The sequence below is a fragment of the Calypte anna genome, chromosome 2 (genome assembly GCF_003957555.1).
Source record: "Calypte anna isolate BGI_N300 chromosome 2, bCalAnn1_v1.p, whole genome shotgun sequence".
NCBI lineage: Eukaryota > Metazoa > Chordata > Aves > Apodiformes > Trochilidae > Calypte > Calypte anna.
This window is the reverse complement of record NC_044245.1, coordinates 139,490,232-139,505,106: the sequence shown is the minus strand read 5'-3', so window position 1 is coordinate 139,505,106 and position 14,875 is coordinate 139,490,232. Positions and strand designations below refer to the sequence as shown.

The 14,875-nt window shown below is 38.6% G+C and overlaps 1 protein-coding gene across 4 annotated transcripts in view; it reads right to left on the bottom strand.

The window, feature by feature from the left end:
• Nucleotides 1–451: 451 nt before the first annotated feature.
• FAM91A1 (family with sequence similarity 91 member A1) overlaps nucleotides 452–14,875 on the bottom strand; it is a 32,403-nt gene continuing 17,979 nt past the window's right edge. For 3 of the 4 annotated variants that reach the window (XM_030446454.1, XM_030446455.1, XM_030446456.1), the window contains 7 exons: nucleotides 13,553–13,666; nucleotides 12,614–12,686; nucleotides 11,235–11,384; nucleotides 10,634–10,741; nucleotides 10,235–10,358; nucleotides 9,715–9,784; nucleotides 5,832–8,957 (listed from right to left, as the gene is read on the bottom strand). In XM_030446454.1, the coding sequence (XP_030302314.1) occupies nucleotides 8,781–8,957; nucleotides 9,715–9,784; nucleotides 10,235–10,358; nucleotides 10,634–10,741; nucleotides 11,235–11,384; nucleotides 12,614–12,686; nucleotides 13,553–13,666 (816 nt within the window). In that variant the 3' untranslated portion in view covers nucleotides 5,832–8,780. Of the gene's footprint in view, nucleotides 824–1,508; nucleotides 1,696–5,831; nucleotides 8,958–9,714; nucleotides 9,785–10,234; nucleotides 10,359–10,633; nucleotides 10,742–11,234; nucleotides 11,385–12,613; nucleotides 12,687–13,552; nucleotides 13,667–14,875 lie in introns of those variants that run through there. The other variant, XR_003987295.1, reaches the window with a different exon arrangement.

Genomic DNA, 14,875 nt, shown 5'->3' with positions numbered 1-14,875 from the left:
TTTCCCTTCATGTGCAAGTAAAGTTTGATTGACATTTTGAAGCTTGCTATTAAATTAGCTCCTATTTTTAGACCTTGGGGACCATAACTTAGAACAAAGCAAACCTGAAGCAGATGAAACCTGTAAGATGTGTACCCTCTGTACACAAGTACAGAAGAAGGAGCAAGTGATACTCCAGCAGTGACCTGGCAGCTCAGGTATGCCAGTGTAACTTCCCCATGGAGGCACCTAATCCTAGCTTAAAAATAACACTGTTCCTGAATGATGACTCTGCTTTCAAGTGTAGTTACCCTCTTCCCAAGATGCCATTCGATTCCCTGCCCTAGAAAAATTAAACTTTATACAGATTATGATTGGAAAGATTTATTTCAGTGACACAAAACCCAACATAACAGTTACAAGGAGTCCATGGCACTAAAAAAAAAGCTTGCTGTGTTTTTTCCCTCCTGTGTATAACCCTCTATGTCTTCTAACACTTTGCAAGCTTTCTGTCAACATCAGTCTTAATTTTCCCCATGTCTGGAGCAAGTCTTCCAGATGCAATGGCTGTATGCAGCTCTGCAGCTCTGAAAGGCTCAGTTATCAGTGCACACCTTCAGGACACACAGCTTCCTCTTACAGAGACAGCACAGCTCTATCAGAGGACTCATTGCTTCAAAAAGACTTTCTTAAGCCATCTGAAATGACAGGATCTTGAGGTGTTCAGGAGTAGTTTAGGATGCATTTCATCTCCTTTCCTTCTCATTCAGGTTGGTAAAGGTGGGGATCTGTGCAGCAAGGTACAGGCAGGAGCCTCAGTTCACAGACACAACATGGCTCTGTCCTGGGGAAAAAAAAAACCTTTCCAAGGGCTCTTATGTGCTGAACAGCAACGCAGACCATGTTATTGGTTTGATAGCAGAGCCAGAGGAAATGCAGGGGAAAAATCTGCAAAAGCAATCCTGGCCCAATAGCCCTGGCAGAGCAATGCAGCAGCAATAGCAGTAAAATTCCTGCAAGTCCCCTCAGTGGTGTGGTACCATCTATTTCTTCTCTTTGTCCTCTGCAGCCTTGTTAAGAGTTCAGAGGTACCCCAGGGTCAGACCCCTTCCTTTGAATCACCTCACCAGCACTGCTGATTAATCTCAGCACAATTAATTGGTGTCAGAAGGGGAAATTTTTTTCCTATTACAGCAACTTTCTTCAGTGGCAGACCACATAGTGTTTAATCAAATTAAATTGATCATCTAAATATTTTAAGAAGTCCACCTGACTTCTTTTCTACTCCAGCAAATGGAAATCTATTAATTAAAAATTCTTTTTAGGGTATAAAAAGATTACACACTAAGCATAATTTCTTCATCTCTCTTCTCTCCTCCCACAAAATATTACCTGGCTGTATGTCTGTTAGCCCACAGAACAACAAAGCATAACCAGGAGCCCAGGGGACACCTGTCTAAAAATGGCACAGGATAATCCCTCACACCATGTTACCAGCTTGGGCTTGCAAGCAGCCAGCCAACACCCACCCCACTACAAGAGCAGCAGGGAATCCAGTCTTGTTTTAGTAGCATGGGATGGTCCAATGGGGTAGGACTCAGGGATGAAACTGGTTTTGGTGACACCTGCTTGGGCTGAGCTGCTCAAGTGGTCCAGAGGTCTCTGTTAAGCACGAAAGGAGCTTTGGTCTTTGCAGCATGGGTATGTGCACACTGCCTGCAAACAAGCAGACACAGAGGTCAGCAGCTGGGCTGTTCCAACAACAAAACATCTTTACCTGTGAGAAAAGGCCCAGGACAGGTGGGGATGAGACTTGCAGGCTGCCAGGCACAGCACTCTGACACCTTCTGGACTCCTCAGTGGACAGCTAGGGACCACTGCTGGAGGCACCCCCAGTACACAGCAAGGAGCCACTTTAAGTCCTGTAAGTGCCCTGTAAGCACTTGCAAAGATAAAGTAGAAGTGAAGTCAGTCAGAAGTGCAGTCAGAAGCTTAACATGCTCAAAACAAGCTCATCCACTCTCTGCAGACAGAGATTTACTGGAGGATAGGGATAAGACGAGAGGGGGCCTGTTCAGAAAAACAAAAATATTTTTTTCTAAAAACAAGAACTGCTCTCACTCCTAGCCTAGAAGCAGCAGACACAACAGCTCTTCCCTGCAGTAGGTTAGTCTCTCATTTTTTAAATGCAAGACTGCTCTCTGTTGGACTAGAGAAGCCCTGCCTTGTTTGCATCCCCTAAAACCCTGCCAGGCAGCAATTGGTCCTGTTCCAGTATCAGCAGGACAGTGGTACCACTTGCCGGGAGTTAAAAGTCATTTTAGGAAAACTGTAACAGTTTGTTCTGCACCCTATGAAAGCAGCACCTAGATTTTTCCCTTGATAAATGAAGCAGCTGTTCTGCCCAACTCAAAACAAGGACTATTAACAATTCTTCTACATGGGATGCTGATTTTCTTTTCTAATTGTGGGGTACAGAGTTTCTTTCCATAATATGCAGCTTTTTATACGAATTATACTTGTTACAGCAGAGCATATGACTTCAGAGTAATGGCACACCTGGTTCAGAGCAGAGACTGAGTCCCTGCAGATCTCTCTCTGTTGGAAAAGGGTTCAACATGCACAAAGGCATCTCAGGCCCTTGAAGCTCCCTTTCAGCAAATCAGCACTTTTTATCCAGAACTGCTGGCAAAAATTCCCAACCAGTTCCAGAGGTGTCCACATGCAGCTTTGCACAGGTGTCTCCTTTGGCACAAGGTGATCAACCTGCCCTCAACTCACTGCCCTCCACCCATTTCCATAAGCAGAGGTTGACTCAGGCCCTCCATGTATTTATGTAGCCTCATAGGTGTATTTCATAGCCAAAGCCAAACCCTGCACTGCTGCTGGTTTTGGATGGGGCAGGCTGTATTTGCCCAACTCACCTCAGGTAAGACAAGCTCAATGATACTCCCAGGAGCTGCTGGCTCCATCAACTCAGTCTGCAGGCTTGACACGGATAAGTTATTTCAATGATGAATTTAAATCAAAAGATAATTTCCAGACCTTCCTGTCCAGAGGAACTGCTTCTGTTTTATCTTGCTTTACTCACACCCCACAGCACCCCCACCTGCTGTACAGCTAGCCTGAAGACAAACACCAGAGCACTTCAATTGTATATCCTTTATAATTAATTAATTGTATTATCTTTTTAATAATGGATTAGAGATGCATCTGCTCTGAAGACTAGAAATGAAAACAGTATCTCCTTTTCTCTTCTGAAACATTATCATGTGTGTTACCATGGGCAACCCTTCAGCTTCATCACTGACATCTATTCAGTCTCCTCAGGACATATTCTGCCTATCTGTAAAATCAGCTGTCTAGAAAGAGGGCAAGAAATGTTGGTCCACTGAAGATTATGAACAAACATAATCAGATTTGTTAGCCAAAGAAATTAATGTTTAGAAACTGCTGTGTGGAAATTCAACTAATACTACTTGACCAGATTGCCTTAGAACCAAGTGCCAAGAAAGAGTTTTCTCTCATAATTCACAAGGTCAGAAACAAGAGACAGCCTAGATGAATTGCTATCCAGGCTCAATGCAGAGTAAGAAGCACTAGAACACTACAAAACCAAGCTTCAGCATAGAAGCTTCAGCAGGCTTCTTCTGCATACAAACCCCAATTTATTTCTGAACCAAATGGCTATGCTAGGACTGTCACACTTGCCAGGCACTTGAAGGAGTGCCAGACTGAAAGGAAATGACACTCCATGATGATTTTTTATCTATGCATTAAAAAGACATTTCAAGCTCACTCTTTCACCCTTCCAATCACATGTATATAAAAAAAATATTATGAAAAGAGACTTAGGATAAAAACATGTTCCTCTTCTTGTTTCCAGGGTCTCACACACCCAGATTTCCCAGTTTGCTCAGCCACTCAAGGCCCACACAATTACTCAGCACTGAACCACCTTTCCAGAGATGGATTCAAGTCCTCCAGGAAAGCTGAGTTAGAGTAAGTCTGCCCTTGTTGGGTTTACAGCAAACAAACAAACATAAACGTGAACCAGCTGCATGCAAGAAGTTACAAAGTCTTTAAAAGATTCTCATAGGTTCCTTGCTCTCCTTCAAAAACCGGAACTTGGCCAACAAGGTTGCTGCTTAACCTAGGAGATTGTCACATAGAGCAATGCTTACAGAATCAACAAGTTCATTACAATTGATGGCTTTTGTCTAATCAATATTTGCCAAAGGCTTAGTCCTATTATTTAGATAGTTTTATAAACAGATGTATGATACTCTGCAAGTAACATTTTAACCAAGTCTATTTTCTGAGGCCTCTTAATCCAGTAAGGAGAGCTCTGCCTGCTAATTATATAAAACTGCCTTACTTCAGCAGTGTTCATTAGCAAAGAACATCGACCCAAACACTCTAATAAAAAAAACAAAACCACTTTTTTTTTCCTGACACTGCCTGTTGCTTCAACTCAGGACAATAACAAGAGAAGTGCTGACACCTACAGGGCAAGACGTTTATGTGTCTAGAAACCTCAATCTGTTCACCTATTTTTAAGTTCTCTAATAGTTCTGCTTGAACTTGCGGGTTTTTGAGTTAGGGGAATGAGAGGAAAGCAAAAGACAGAGAGAGGAAGCTTTGAGACCCATAACATAAAGAGATAATTAATGTACAGGAATTCCACATCAGTATTCACTAAAGCAGTCATAACTACTGCTTACAGCATTTTATTCACAAACTGATGCTTTTTATTCACTTTTGTGAGGCTGTGCTGAATCCCCTAAAGAATAATCAAGGACAGAAGGAGTTCCCTGCATCCCTAGAGCCTGCATTAATGAAGACAGTAATTCAAATTTCATTACCTCAGCCCATCATGCAACATCTTTCAGCTCTGTGTGAACAAGATGGAATCATGAGCTGTGTACATCCTTGCAGCCCCAGAAGTACTTTATGTCTCTGATCCCAGCCCTATTTCCAGTGTTTTCCCAGTCCCAGCTCACCCACTTCCAAAAGGCATCTCGTACCAAGTACTTTGTAACCAAGTGATCTTGGTATCAAAGTGTCCCAAAGCCTTCTTAAAGTTACATTAAAAAGCCTGGCTTTGTTTCAGGTTATGTGGGGCAGAGGGGATTAGTGTCAGATTCAAGTGCTGGACAGTGAAACCAGACCCATCCCACCTATGGCCCAAAATGAGCTTTAAGGTCGACTGCATTGACAAACCAAGAGGCCTGCATTTGGAATATTCAAGTGGAACAAAAGGTGGGTAAATAAATTTATATACAGTTATATACACATTTTTAAAAATCTGACAGAATAAAGGAAGGTTTAAACCCAAGAAGAGGTTCTTAGGGTACTCTTACCATCTCGGTCTCTTTTTTCTTATTATAACCAAACACTCAGTCTCTCTGCAGTTACACGGCTAAGACAAATCCTGGGTCTGAATTACTTTAAAGAAACAAACAAATTACAATTTTAGTTTAATTACTCCGAAGTTCCCAGTTAAAAGTGTCTTTAGCCAAAAAAACCCAAAAAAGAGACAAGACACTACATGCACAAGTGCCTTCAAATACCCCATATTAAACACCACAGGCTTAGATTGAGAAAGAGGAGACAGAGGATTCATCACCCTCTTGTACTTTCCCTTCTTCTTAGAAGTTAAGCATATGGTATGGAGAAGACTAAAAGTAAGAGGTTTCTACTGACAGAACAGCATTGCTACAGAACTGCATGCATATAGGAAAAAAAGATACTTTGGTGGCATTTTGTTGTCTTGAGCACTATGGTGAGAGTGGCATCTTAGTGCTTTGCCCAGAAAGAAAACTTCTGCATGTGAAGGATTCTGCACATGGTTTGACCTACATCACAGTTTATTTGTAAACAATTGTCACAAGTGCCAATAATTTAACTGAACACAGAATTTGTACAATTCGCTGTATAATATTAACAATGTCCCACTACAAGAGTGCAACTGTATTCTGTTACAGCCTTTTTTAAAACCTTCAAAATACAAACCATCTTGTACACTGAAGAAGGAAAATTTGAAAACAATAAAAGAAAAAAAAAACTGTAAAATAATGTTGTGGTTAAAAAAAAGAAAAACAACAAACCAAAACAACCTGATAACAAAGCATAGCACTTCCTAGTTGGCTCCTGAACATCTTCAGGTAAAGCCATCTAGAAAGAATACTACTTGGGTTGCACCAGAGCACTGAGCCAACTTCTCTTCTGCAAGCTAAAAATCTTGCTGAAGACAGAAAATTAAAATAGCTTTACAACATCTAATACATGTGATTTTCCCCCACTTTCAAGAAAACTACCTGAAGAAAATAAGTTGATTTAATTTGTCTTTATTTGCAATACATAGAAAATAGACTCTTTTGGTATGAAGATCTTTGAGATCTCGTTTTTACACCACATTTAAAACAAGTCACATACTTTGAGTAAAGCCTCTGGACCATCCCAAGCACTGAAGCTGTAGCTGAGTTTCAGGTATTCTATGGACTTCTTTGGTTGCAATCTACTCAGTAAATTTCAGATATTCAGACTTGAACATCTAAGCTCCTAAACTAGAGTTGAAGCACCTACATCAGTGTGGCTTGAGTTCTAAAAAACTGCAACATATCTGTAATTCTCATCATTAACTGTAAGATGTATGGGTATTAAACTCTGGACAGACTACTTTTATTTAGAAACTTTAGACAACCTAATAAATCCTTCACTTAGTAACACTGAAGAATATGCAGTGAGAACAAGAAATTTTCATCCATTTTCAAACTTCCATACAACTTGCATTATCATCACTTTACATACTGGTATAGATAGTACATGGCAAAATTCCATACAATATGCCAAACGAGCTCATCTACTACAGCTCACTGTAGCATTTAAAAGTAACACCTATAGTACTGACAGCACAAGCCATTGCCTACTGCTTAATTCCTCTACAGTGCTAGATATTGGCTTAATCCTCACATAACTCTCACAGTAAATGTTTCCTCTGCCATTTATAGCAGCTTGACATTAAATTCTCCTCTTTAACTTCTTTTGAAGTAAATAAGGCAACTTAAAAAAAGCACTATGGATAGTATACATGTCCAGTACAAAGTCACTGTAAATTATCAACTTTATATAGATAATCTAGCCCTGTAATATAAGCAGAATACCAAGTTCAGCTGCTGCTGGTAAAATACAAAACCAATAGATGTAAGAGAGCAGCACTGAGCAAACTGAAATACTATAGACCTATAGTTTCTCAGAGCGCAAGTCTCACACACTTCAGGAATGTATATAAAGCAAAGGAAAGCAAGGATGGAATTTTCACAGTTGTAACTGAAGCCACTGCATTATCCAATTGTGGTATGCTTGTTCTTTCCCAGTCTCTGTAATGTTTTTTTCTCACAGCCACACAGAACTGATACAACAGAAATATTGCCATTTTAATCCTTGCTGTTGTCCAGCACCATCTACTCCACGGATTCTCAGTCCATTATGTACTGTAGGCTGGTAGTGACAGGGCAGTTAAGTCTCACCTTTCATTATGACTATTTAAAACAAGGCAGTTCCAGTAAAGAAGGGAGTTGGCAGAGTACTTCATACAGCTGGGTAAAAGGTCACCATTTTACATCTCTCGTTCTCGTGTGCTATTGGGGACAGTCTTTTTTAAGCTGGCAAGAAGCTGTTAATGCCCAACACAAAGTGAAACCATGCTACACAAAATCATGCCCTTTGAAGAGAGCCAGAACATGATTTTAGATCAAACAGTTCACTGCTAATGTTTGTCACACCAGCAGCTAATGGTTCAAGGAAATCAGATTCAAAGAAGTCTCTGCCTACACATCCTCTGCTATCATCTTCCTTTGCTAATGACTGTCAAGTGAAAAATCAAGAGCTCTGGTTTTTCAAACATTAATTAACAGGACAGATATAGTTACCTACCTTAATCTCAAATTATGACATCAGTTTTCCCACAGGAATCATCACCAGCTTCATATAACAATGAGGGACTAATCCAGTGCAATCAAACCTCAGACACTCCTGGCTTCATACAAAGAGCAGGATAAATCCATTATCATGAAGAACCCCAGGAACAGCACCAACCACTTCAGCCCTTCTGTAGTTCCACAATTCCATCAAATTCTGCCAGGGATGGAAGTGCACCACTCATCTTCAAGTGGCCTTAAGTGTTCAGCAGGCCTCCAAGTCTACACTACAAGCCTCCTGTAAACATCAAATCTGTTTGCATTGTACTGATTTGTCAAGGCCCCAGTGTTCAGCTGAACTACAGAATTCAACAACTCTTAATGCCCCATATCATCATGATACCTTTTTTTTTATAACAGTTGGTATCACTGAGCTTTTGGAGGAAGAGCCAAATCTCTTACCTTTATACAGAAAGATTTTCAGTAATACAGTACAAAATTAAACAGAATTTATGTCTGAGTAACGAACATAGAAAACTACTATTGCAATTTTGTGGTGACAGTGTAGAAATTTAACAATCATCAGAAAGCCTAGAAAGGGCGTGTTTAGTTATAAAAGAAAGATTGTCTCAAGATAAAAACAGTGCTGACAGCTAAAAAGCTCTCTGTTGCAGCAAGATATGCAGTAATTAGTAACAAGTTGTAGACGATTTAAGCACTTCTCCAATACTGCAATACAACACATTTTTGTAACACTACTTTTACATGGGTGATGCTGCAGCAGCAGTACACTTCTTAGTGGCTGGCACTAGGAATTAACCAGAATAGAAGAAAGGCATTCAGTGACCAATGCATGAGAGTCCCTCTTTGACCTGTTCCTTAGGTGTGGTTGAAAAAAACTGAAGAAGGGGACCATCCATTCCATTCAGATAAGACACCTTCTTTGAACATGAGGTTCTTGGCAGGAAGTGGAACCCCCATATCTGCAGAAATAGGTTGCAAAAGTGAACTCGAAGAACCAGCATCATGGAGCTGATCCAGCGTTGAAATACCTTCCTAAAAGCAAATGGGGAAAAAAAACAGTGTCTTAAAAACAAAACACACAGTGGGGGATTTCACTGGTAGGATATGACAGCCTAATCTAGCCTGCAAATACACTTAGTCTTTCTCAAGTGTATTATTTTAATCCAATAAATACCAAATCATTATGGAAGTAAAAACAGAAGAAACAAAAGGAAGCATGAAATAAGCATACAGTTGCCTCAGCTGCATCTCTGCATGCATTATTTTGGCATATGAGAAACCTTCAGGAAATCCTGAGACTTAAATTGGAAGGACAAGTGCAAAAAGTAACTGGTATAATACATGTTTCTGCATTTGTTTCCTACTTGACTTGAAATGCAGATAAAATATCAAAGGATATTCAAAGTACATCTATATATATCAAAGTATGCACTTTGATATATCAAAGTACATCCATGGTCTGCACTGTATCTCCCTAACATATTTAAGAAGCAGCCAAGTAGGCTGTGTTACAACAGGAGGCATGAAGAACAAATTTGCTGTACAAGTCCCATAAAAGCCAATGAAACCACACACAAGATGTAACCCTAAAGTTGAGTTAACCCCTAAAGTTAAATAAGGCTAGAAAAGGAAATACTCACTTTTTGCTACCAGTAGCATTTGAGGTTAACACTGAAGAAAAACAAGTAAAACAAACCCTGTATACTTCCATACACCAAAGAATGGCAAATAGGAGAGCAAAAACAGATGACAGACCACACAGATTTACATCTTAATTATTGCCCCTTACCTGGAATGAATGAACAAAATTAAGGACCTGCAGAGACAGCTTTCTACTGGAATGCAAGAGTTTTTGAAGGCTGTCAAAAAGAAAAGAGAAGCAGCTCTGTCAAAGGTGTGTCCATTTTTACTAGTAAAGTACCACCATAGTAACTTTTGCTCACAAGTAACTCTAGTGGTACCTAAGATCATTTGACAAAGGCTTTCACACAGAAAGCTTGATAACATTGTCATCACTGAAGGGATGCTTGAGGCAACTCATCTCCTCTTAAGTCTAGCCAGCTCAATGCTATTTTCCTTACCATTTACACCATACTAAAGTGGCTACTAATAAGGACTACTAGATTGTACATTTTGGTTGGCATCTATGAGCCAAAAAGCAACTACCTTCCACAGCATAATTCAGTACTGTGTGATAATTAGCTCCATTCTGCTCCTATAACCATTGAATTGTAGGTGTAATTTTTGCAGAAGTTCTGGACATAACACATACAATCTCTTAAGCCTGTAGCTGATCAATTATAACTCACCTTTCTTTTCTACATAATCCATGAGTGGCAATTTTTCTGCAGACTTTCTGATTCAACTCAGAGCTGAAAAGTGGAATGCCAAAGCATAACTCCAGGGGAACCCATTCCAGTTCTGTTGTGGGTACTACAGCAAGAAAATCCAAGCAACAACCAGATTTTACAAAAAGACAAAGCAAGAATATTAATACCAGAATCAATTATCTCTGATCAGGATCCATCAGAGTTCGTACTTTTTAAGACAGTTCATTTACTGAGCTGCTCAAAGACTTAAGAAGACTTTTAAGGAGAAAGAACAATTAGCACTGCACTTGTCCCAGACAACAAATGTGTTCAGATCATTAAAATAAAGACCTCATTGGACTGAAATCATTTACTACAAGCTATTTCTTATGCTTTTACCTTCAAGACTTTGTTTGACTGCAGAATCCATTGAGGTTTCTTCTATTACCATCTCAAATGATTCAGTGCTACCATTTACATCAGAACCTGATGCTAGTTCAGTCTCTCCTAAAGGGAAAGGAATTCTTAGATTAAAACATTGATCAATATAAGTTTAGTTACCACCTGATGTAAGGAACATGACAAGTTTTGCCTAAAGCCCATACAGCTATAAAAATGAAAGGATACGGAGCAGCATAGGCCACATTTTAGGACTAAATAGTCACCTAGGGATGCTCAACACACTTATAAAATATTATGCTCTGGCATATAAAAATAACACAATTTTCTTCTAATATTTCAAAATTGTAACTTTTTCCTTCTGTTGATTGTTCTAGCCCAGTGATTTATCAGTCTGTATTTGAAATTTCTGAGCTAGTCACAAAAACAAATTAGGAAGTAAGCCTACTGCCAGCAGATTTACACTCAAAATACATTCCTACCTGTGGTGGACATTATTATGCAAGTTAAAAATAAAAGAATTGAACCTTCTGTTCACCTTCAAAGTGATTGTATGTAAAATTAAGAGAACACAGCCAAAGGACAACTATTGGCAACCAACCTCTTCCTTCAGAAGCATTGCTCAGCTTTCTGTTAGTGTGCTGACTCGAAGGATTCAGCATAGTGACATAGCCACAAAAATGCTGCAAGTCCACTTTGTTTCTCAGTATTTTTAAAGCTGTATGAATGCCCATGTTCACACGAGAGAAGTCTAGTAGAAAAGAACACATACTCCAGGTTACTCTACAAGAAACCTTTACCATAATGATACAGGTAAACTCTAGGCCAGGCTAAGTTTTTTATCTTAATTTTTCTCACATTGCTTCATCTTAGTGATCAAACTCATAGATCTGGAATAATTCCTAAGTGACTACAGTCTTCCCACACCACACACTAACTGATATTTTATAATAAAGTAAAGAGCTAAGGAGAAAGAAAAATACAAACAGAACATGACATCTCTCTCACACACAGACATACAGACAGCAGAGATGGCAAGGTTCAGCTAGGAATCAGACATCCAGCTCTTCCAGTGCCAGAGCCTTTTAATGAAAATTCAATACAAAATACATGTTCCACATATCTGAAATTCTGAAGAATTAGAATACAGTATTCGAGAATAAGAAGTATTTTCAACATTAGGTGCTTAATGCTAGAACTTAAAAGATTCTGCCTTCAACATTTTTCACCTAATATCAGTTTGGAAGAAAACAGACATCCCAGAAACAGTGAATAGAGAAATAACCAATTCTAAAGCTTGTAAAAACAAAATCAGTAAGTTAGGTTTACTTTCAGTTGGCCCTGATTTCTTTTTAAGTGGTAGCTTAAATAGCTTTAATTTCACATGTTGAAATTCATTTTCATGACAGTTCTCAGTTGTGAAGGCTATGACCCAAACTATGTAAAGCCTGTGTCCTTATCATTGAGGAGTATTTCAGAACATTTTAAATCCTGCTTTGCAATATCTTTTTAGCTAGGCAGACTTTGAACAACTAGGAGACTTCACTAGCAAAGCCCTTCCTGGGGTAAAAAATCTCCATAATAATTCCTAGTATTTCTAATCAAGATGAGTTTGCTCAGCTTTGGTATCAAGTGCCTTGCATTATATGAGATGTTGAATAAAAAAGATGTATACAGTTAACAAGCATGCTAGTTATTAAGCAAGTATGCACAAAGAAACATTTGAAGGTTTTTGTAGAAGTTACTTCTTTACATCTCTGCTAGGACAGAAGAGAGAAGCCAGAAAACACATTCTAATTAGGACAGAGAAGATAGAGGAAAATTCTATCTATAAGCTCAGAACAAGCTTGTCAATCATTTAAATATTCTTTCAATTCTCTCATCTAACTTATAAGTAGAAGAGATTTTTTATTAAAAGGAATATTGCAACCTTACTGCACAAGCTAATGTTCAGAGATTCCATTAAAGACAGTCAGTTACCTCCCTGCTGCTCAGCTTCATCAAATGGGAAGGGTATGTGCATGGTTTCTCCCATTCCGTGCATGCCATGCCCCTGAACATCAAGAAATTAAGTTAGAAACAAAGTCATCAGCTTAGCTTAGTCCTTCTTGTGCTCCCTTTTAAGGGGTACAGTCAAGCTGACAGGAAAAAAAATAAAATCAATTGAGTTCTTGCTTAGCTTAGATAATTATACACAATACCCCACCATTCTCCCTAAAACACATAAGAGTAAACCACACAGAAGTTGAACTTCAGAGAAGAGAATCAATTCTTCTTTCCAGTTACTAAAGAGACTTCATAATTGACAAGCACTTATGAAGCTAAATGGAGTTCCCAACCCTACGTTCGGGGCCTTTGAGAATGTGAAATTTTGAGGTTTTTTACAGTATTAAACATCTTTTTGAATTATTCTGAGATTGCAGCTGAAATGATGAAACAGAAGAGGAAGCTTTTATTCTAAACATACAAATCTACTTTATTTCTGCTGTGATAAAGAGCACGTTTTGCTATAATTTACTGTAAAATATGCATACCAAGCACTCTGAGAAAGTGCATTTCTTGAATAACCATTCATAGTCCCAGCTACCTTATACCACTACTGTATGAGAAGCTTGTGGGTTATTAATTCTCTATCCAGTTTCTTAAATATTCCCAACATTCTAATAAAGCCACATCTCATTGTCAGCTAGCAAAACTCTGTTATATCCACCCATAATACAATAATGCATGCATACATGTATTCACTCCAAACCCCATGTCTTAACCACCACTGAACCACAGCAGCACAGTCTGCAGAGGTTAAGTGTATTTTTCAAGTCTTGACAAAAGCTTAGCTCTTTTACATTGCTAATCATCTTTTCCAAGGAACAGCTTAACAAATTATGCACGTTTTCATCATTTATACAGAGCACTCTTTACCTGAATTAGAACAGCAGAATGTGTTAAAGCATCATTCAACATTGTGAGCACATTTGAAGTAGGAACTACTCCTGGGTCATGACCCCAGGACGTTATTAGTAAGCGATCATAACCCTGGAAGAGAGAAATTAAAAGTATTTACAGTTATAATATACTATCCAAACACATAAGGAGAAATACTGGAGTTAGAGTATTGTTACAATCTGGAAGATACCACAGGTAACTGCAACTTCATATGTTATACCTTGTACTAATGACCACTCATATTGATACTCCTGATAAAGACAGAAGTTTGCCAGCCTCCAAGATGCTATTTTCAACAGCAGGTATCTGTCACCTGTAGTGAACTGGTATGATATGGCCATCACAGCAGTCTTCTAGCAAACAGGAAATTAAAATAATCCCACATAGATTTAAAAGTAAAATTGAGCTACCACCAACAAATGAGAATAAACACACATCAGTGCCAAAAAATACCTATCCAAAAGGGAGAGACAGGAAGACAAGAACATTGACTAGGAAATAATTTCCTAGTTAGCTTTTAAGATTTAATTCTCCTGCATTTCTATAAGAGTTCTAGAAATGACTTGATAGTTTCCTAAGAAAATGACACTGCAAAACAATATCAGGAAATAAACATCCACATATACACACAGAGGAGAAAAAAAGCTCCAATAAAGCTTGTGATATTGCAGAATGTGAGATCAGTTAGTACAAGAAAAACTGATCTACCAGCACACTGAGATTCAAGCAGTATTGAAGTTTTCCAAGTCTACCACACTGAGATAATGCATACTAATAAAAGTGCACAGTCCATACATTTACTGGCAGTTTAAACAAAAGACAAGGTAAGATGTGAATCAAGATCATCAAGCCTTCTGTCCTAGAAGCCTTCATTTACTTAATACTGTGTTATCTTAAAGTCTTAGAAATAGAAGTACCAACAAAATGTTCTATGTCAGAAAGGTTAAGGATATATGAAAGAGGTCTGAGAAATGAAAAATAATTCTACAAATCCTAGAGTCAGAAATAACTGCTGAAGCAGGTACACCTAATAATATATATCCCTCTATGAATGTTTCCATATGGTTCAAATACATGTAGCTACTCAAGTATCTACTCACAATGAAAATTGTGGAGGTCTCTCTGCAAGTATAACTTTGAACAATATTATTTTATGAACCTCACTGTGTGCAGCAGCATCCAAACACTGCTAAGTGTCAGTGGCATTTCAAATAAAAGGCAATAGATAAACAATTTTTGGCTCAGGCAAGTTTAGAAGTTGCCGTGGTCCCCTCCACCTAGGTTTGCCTAATATATAGG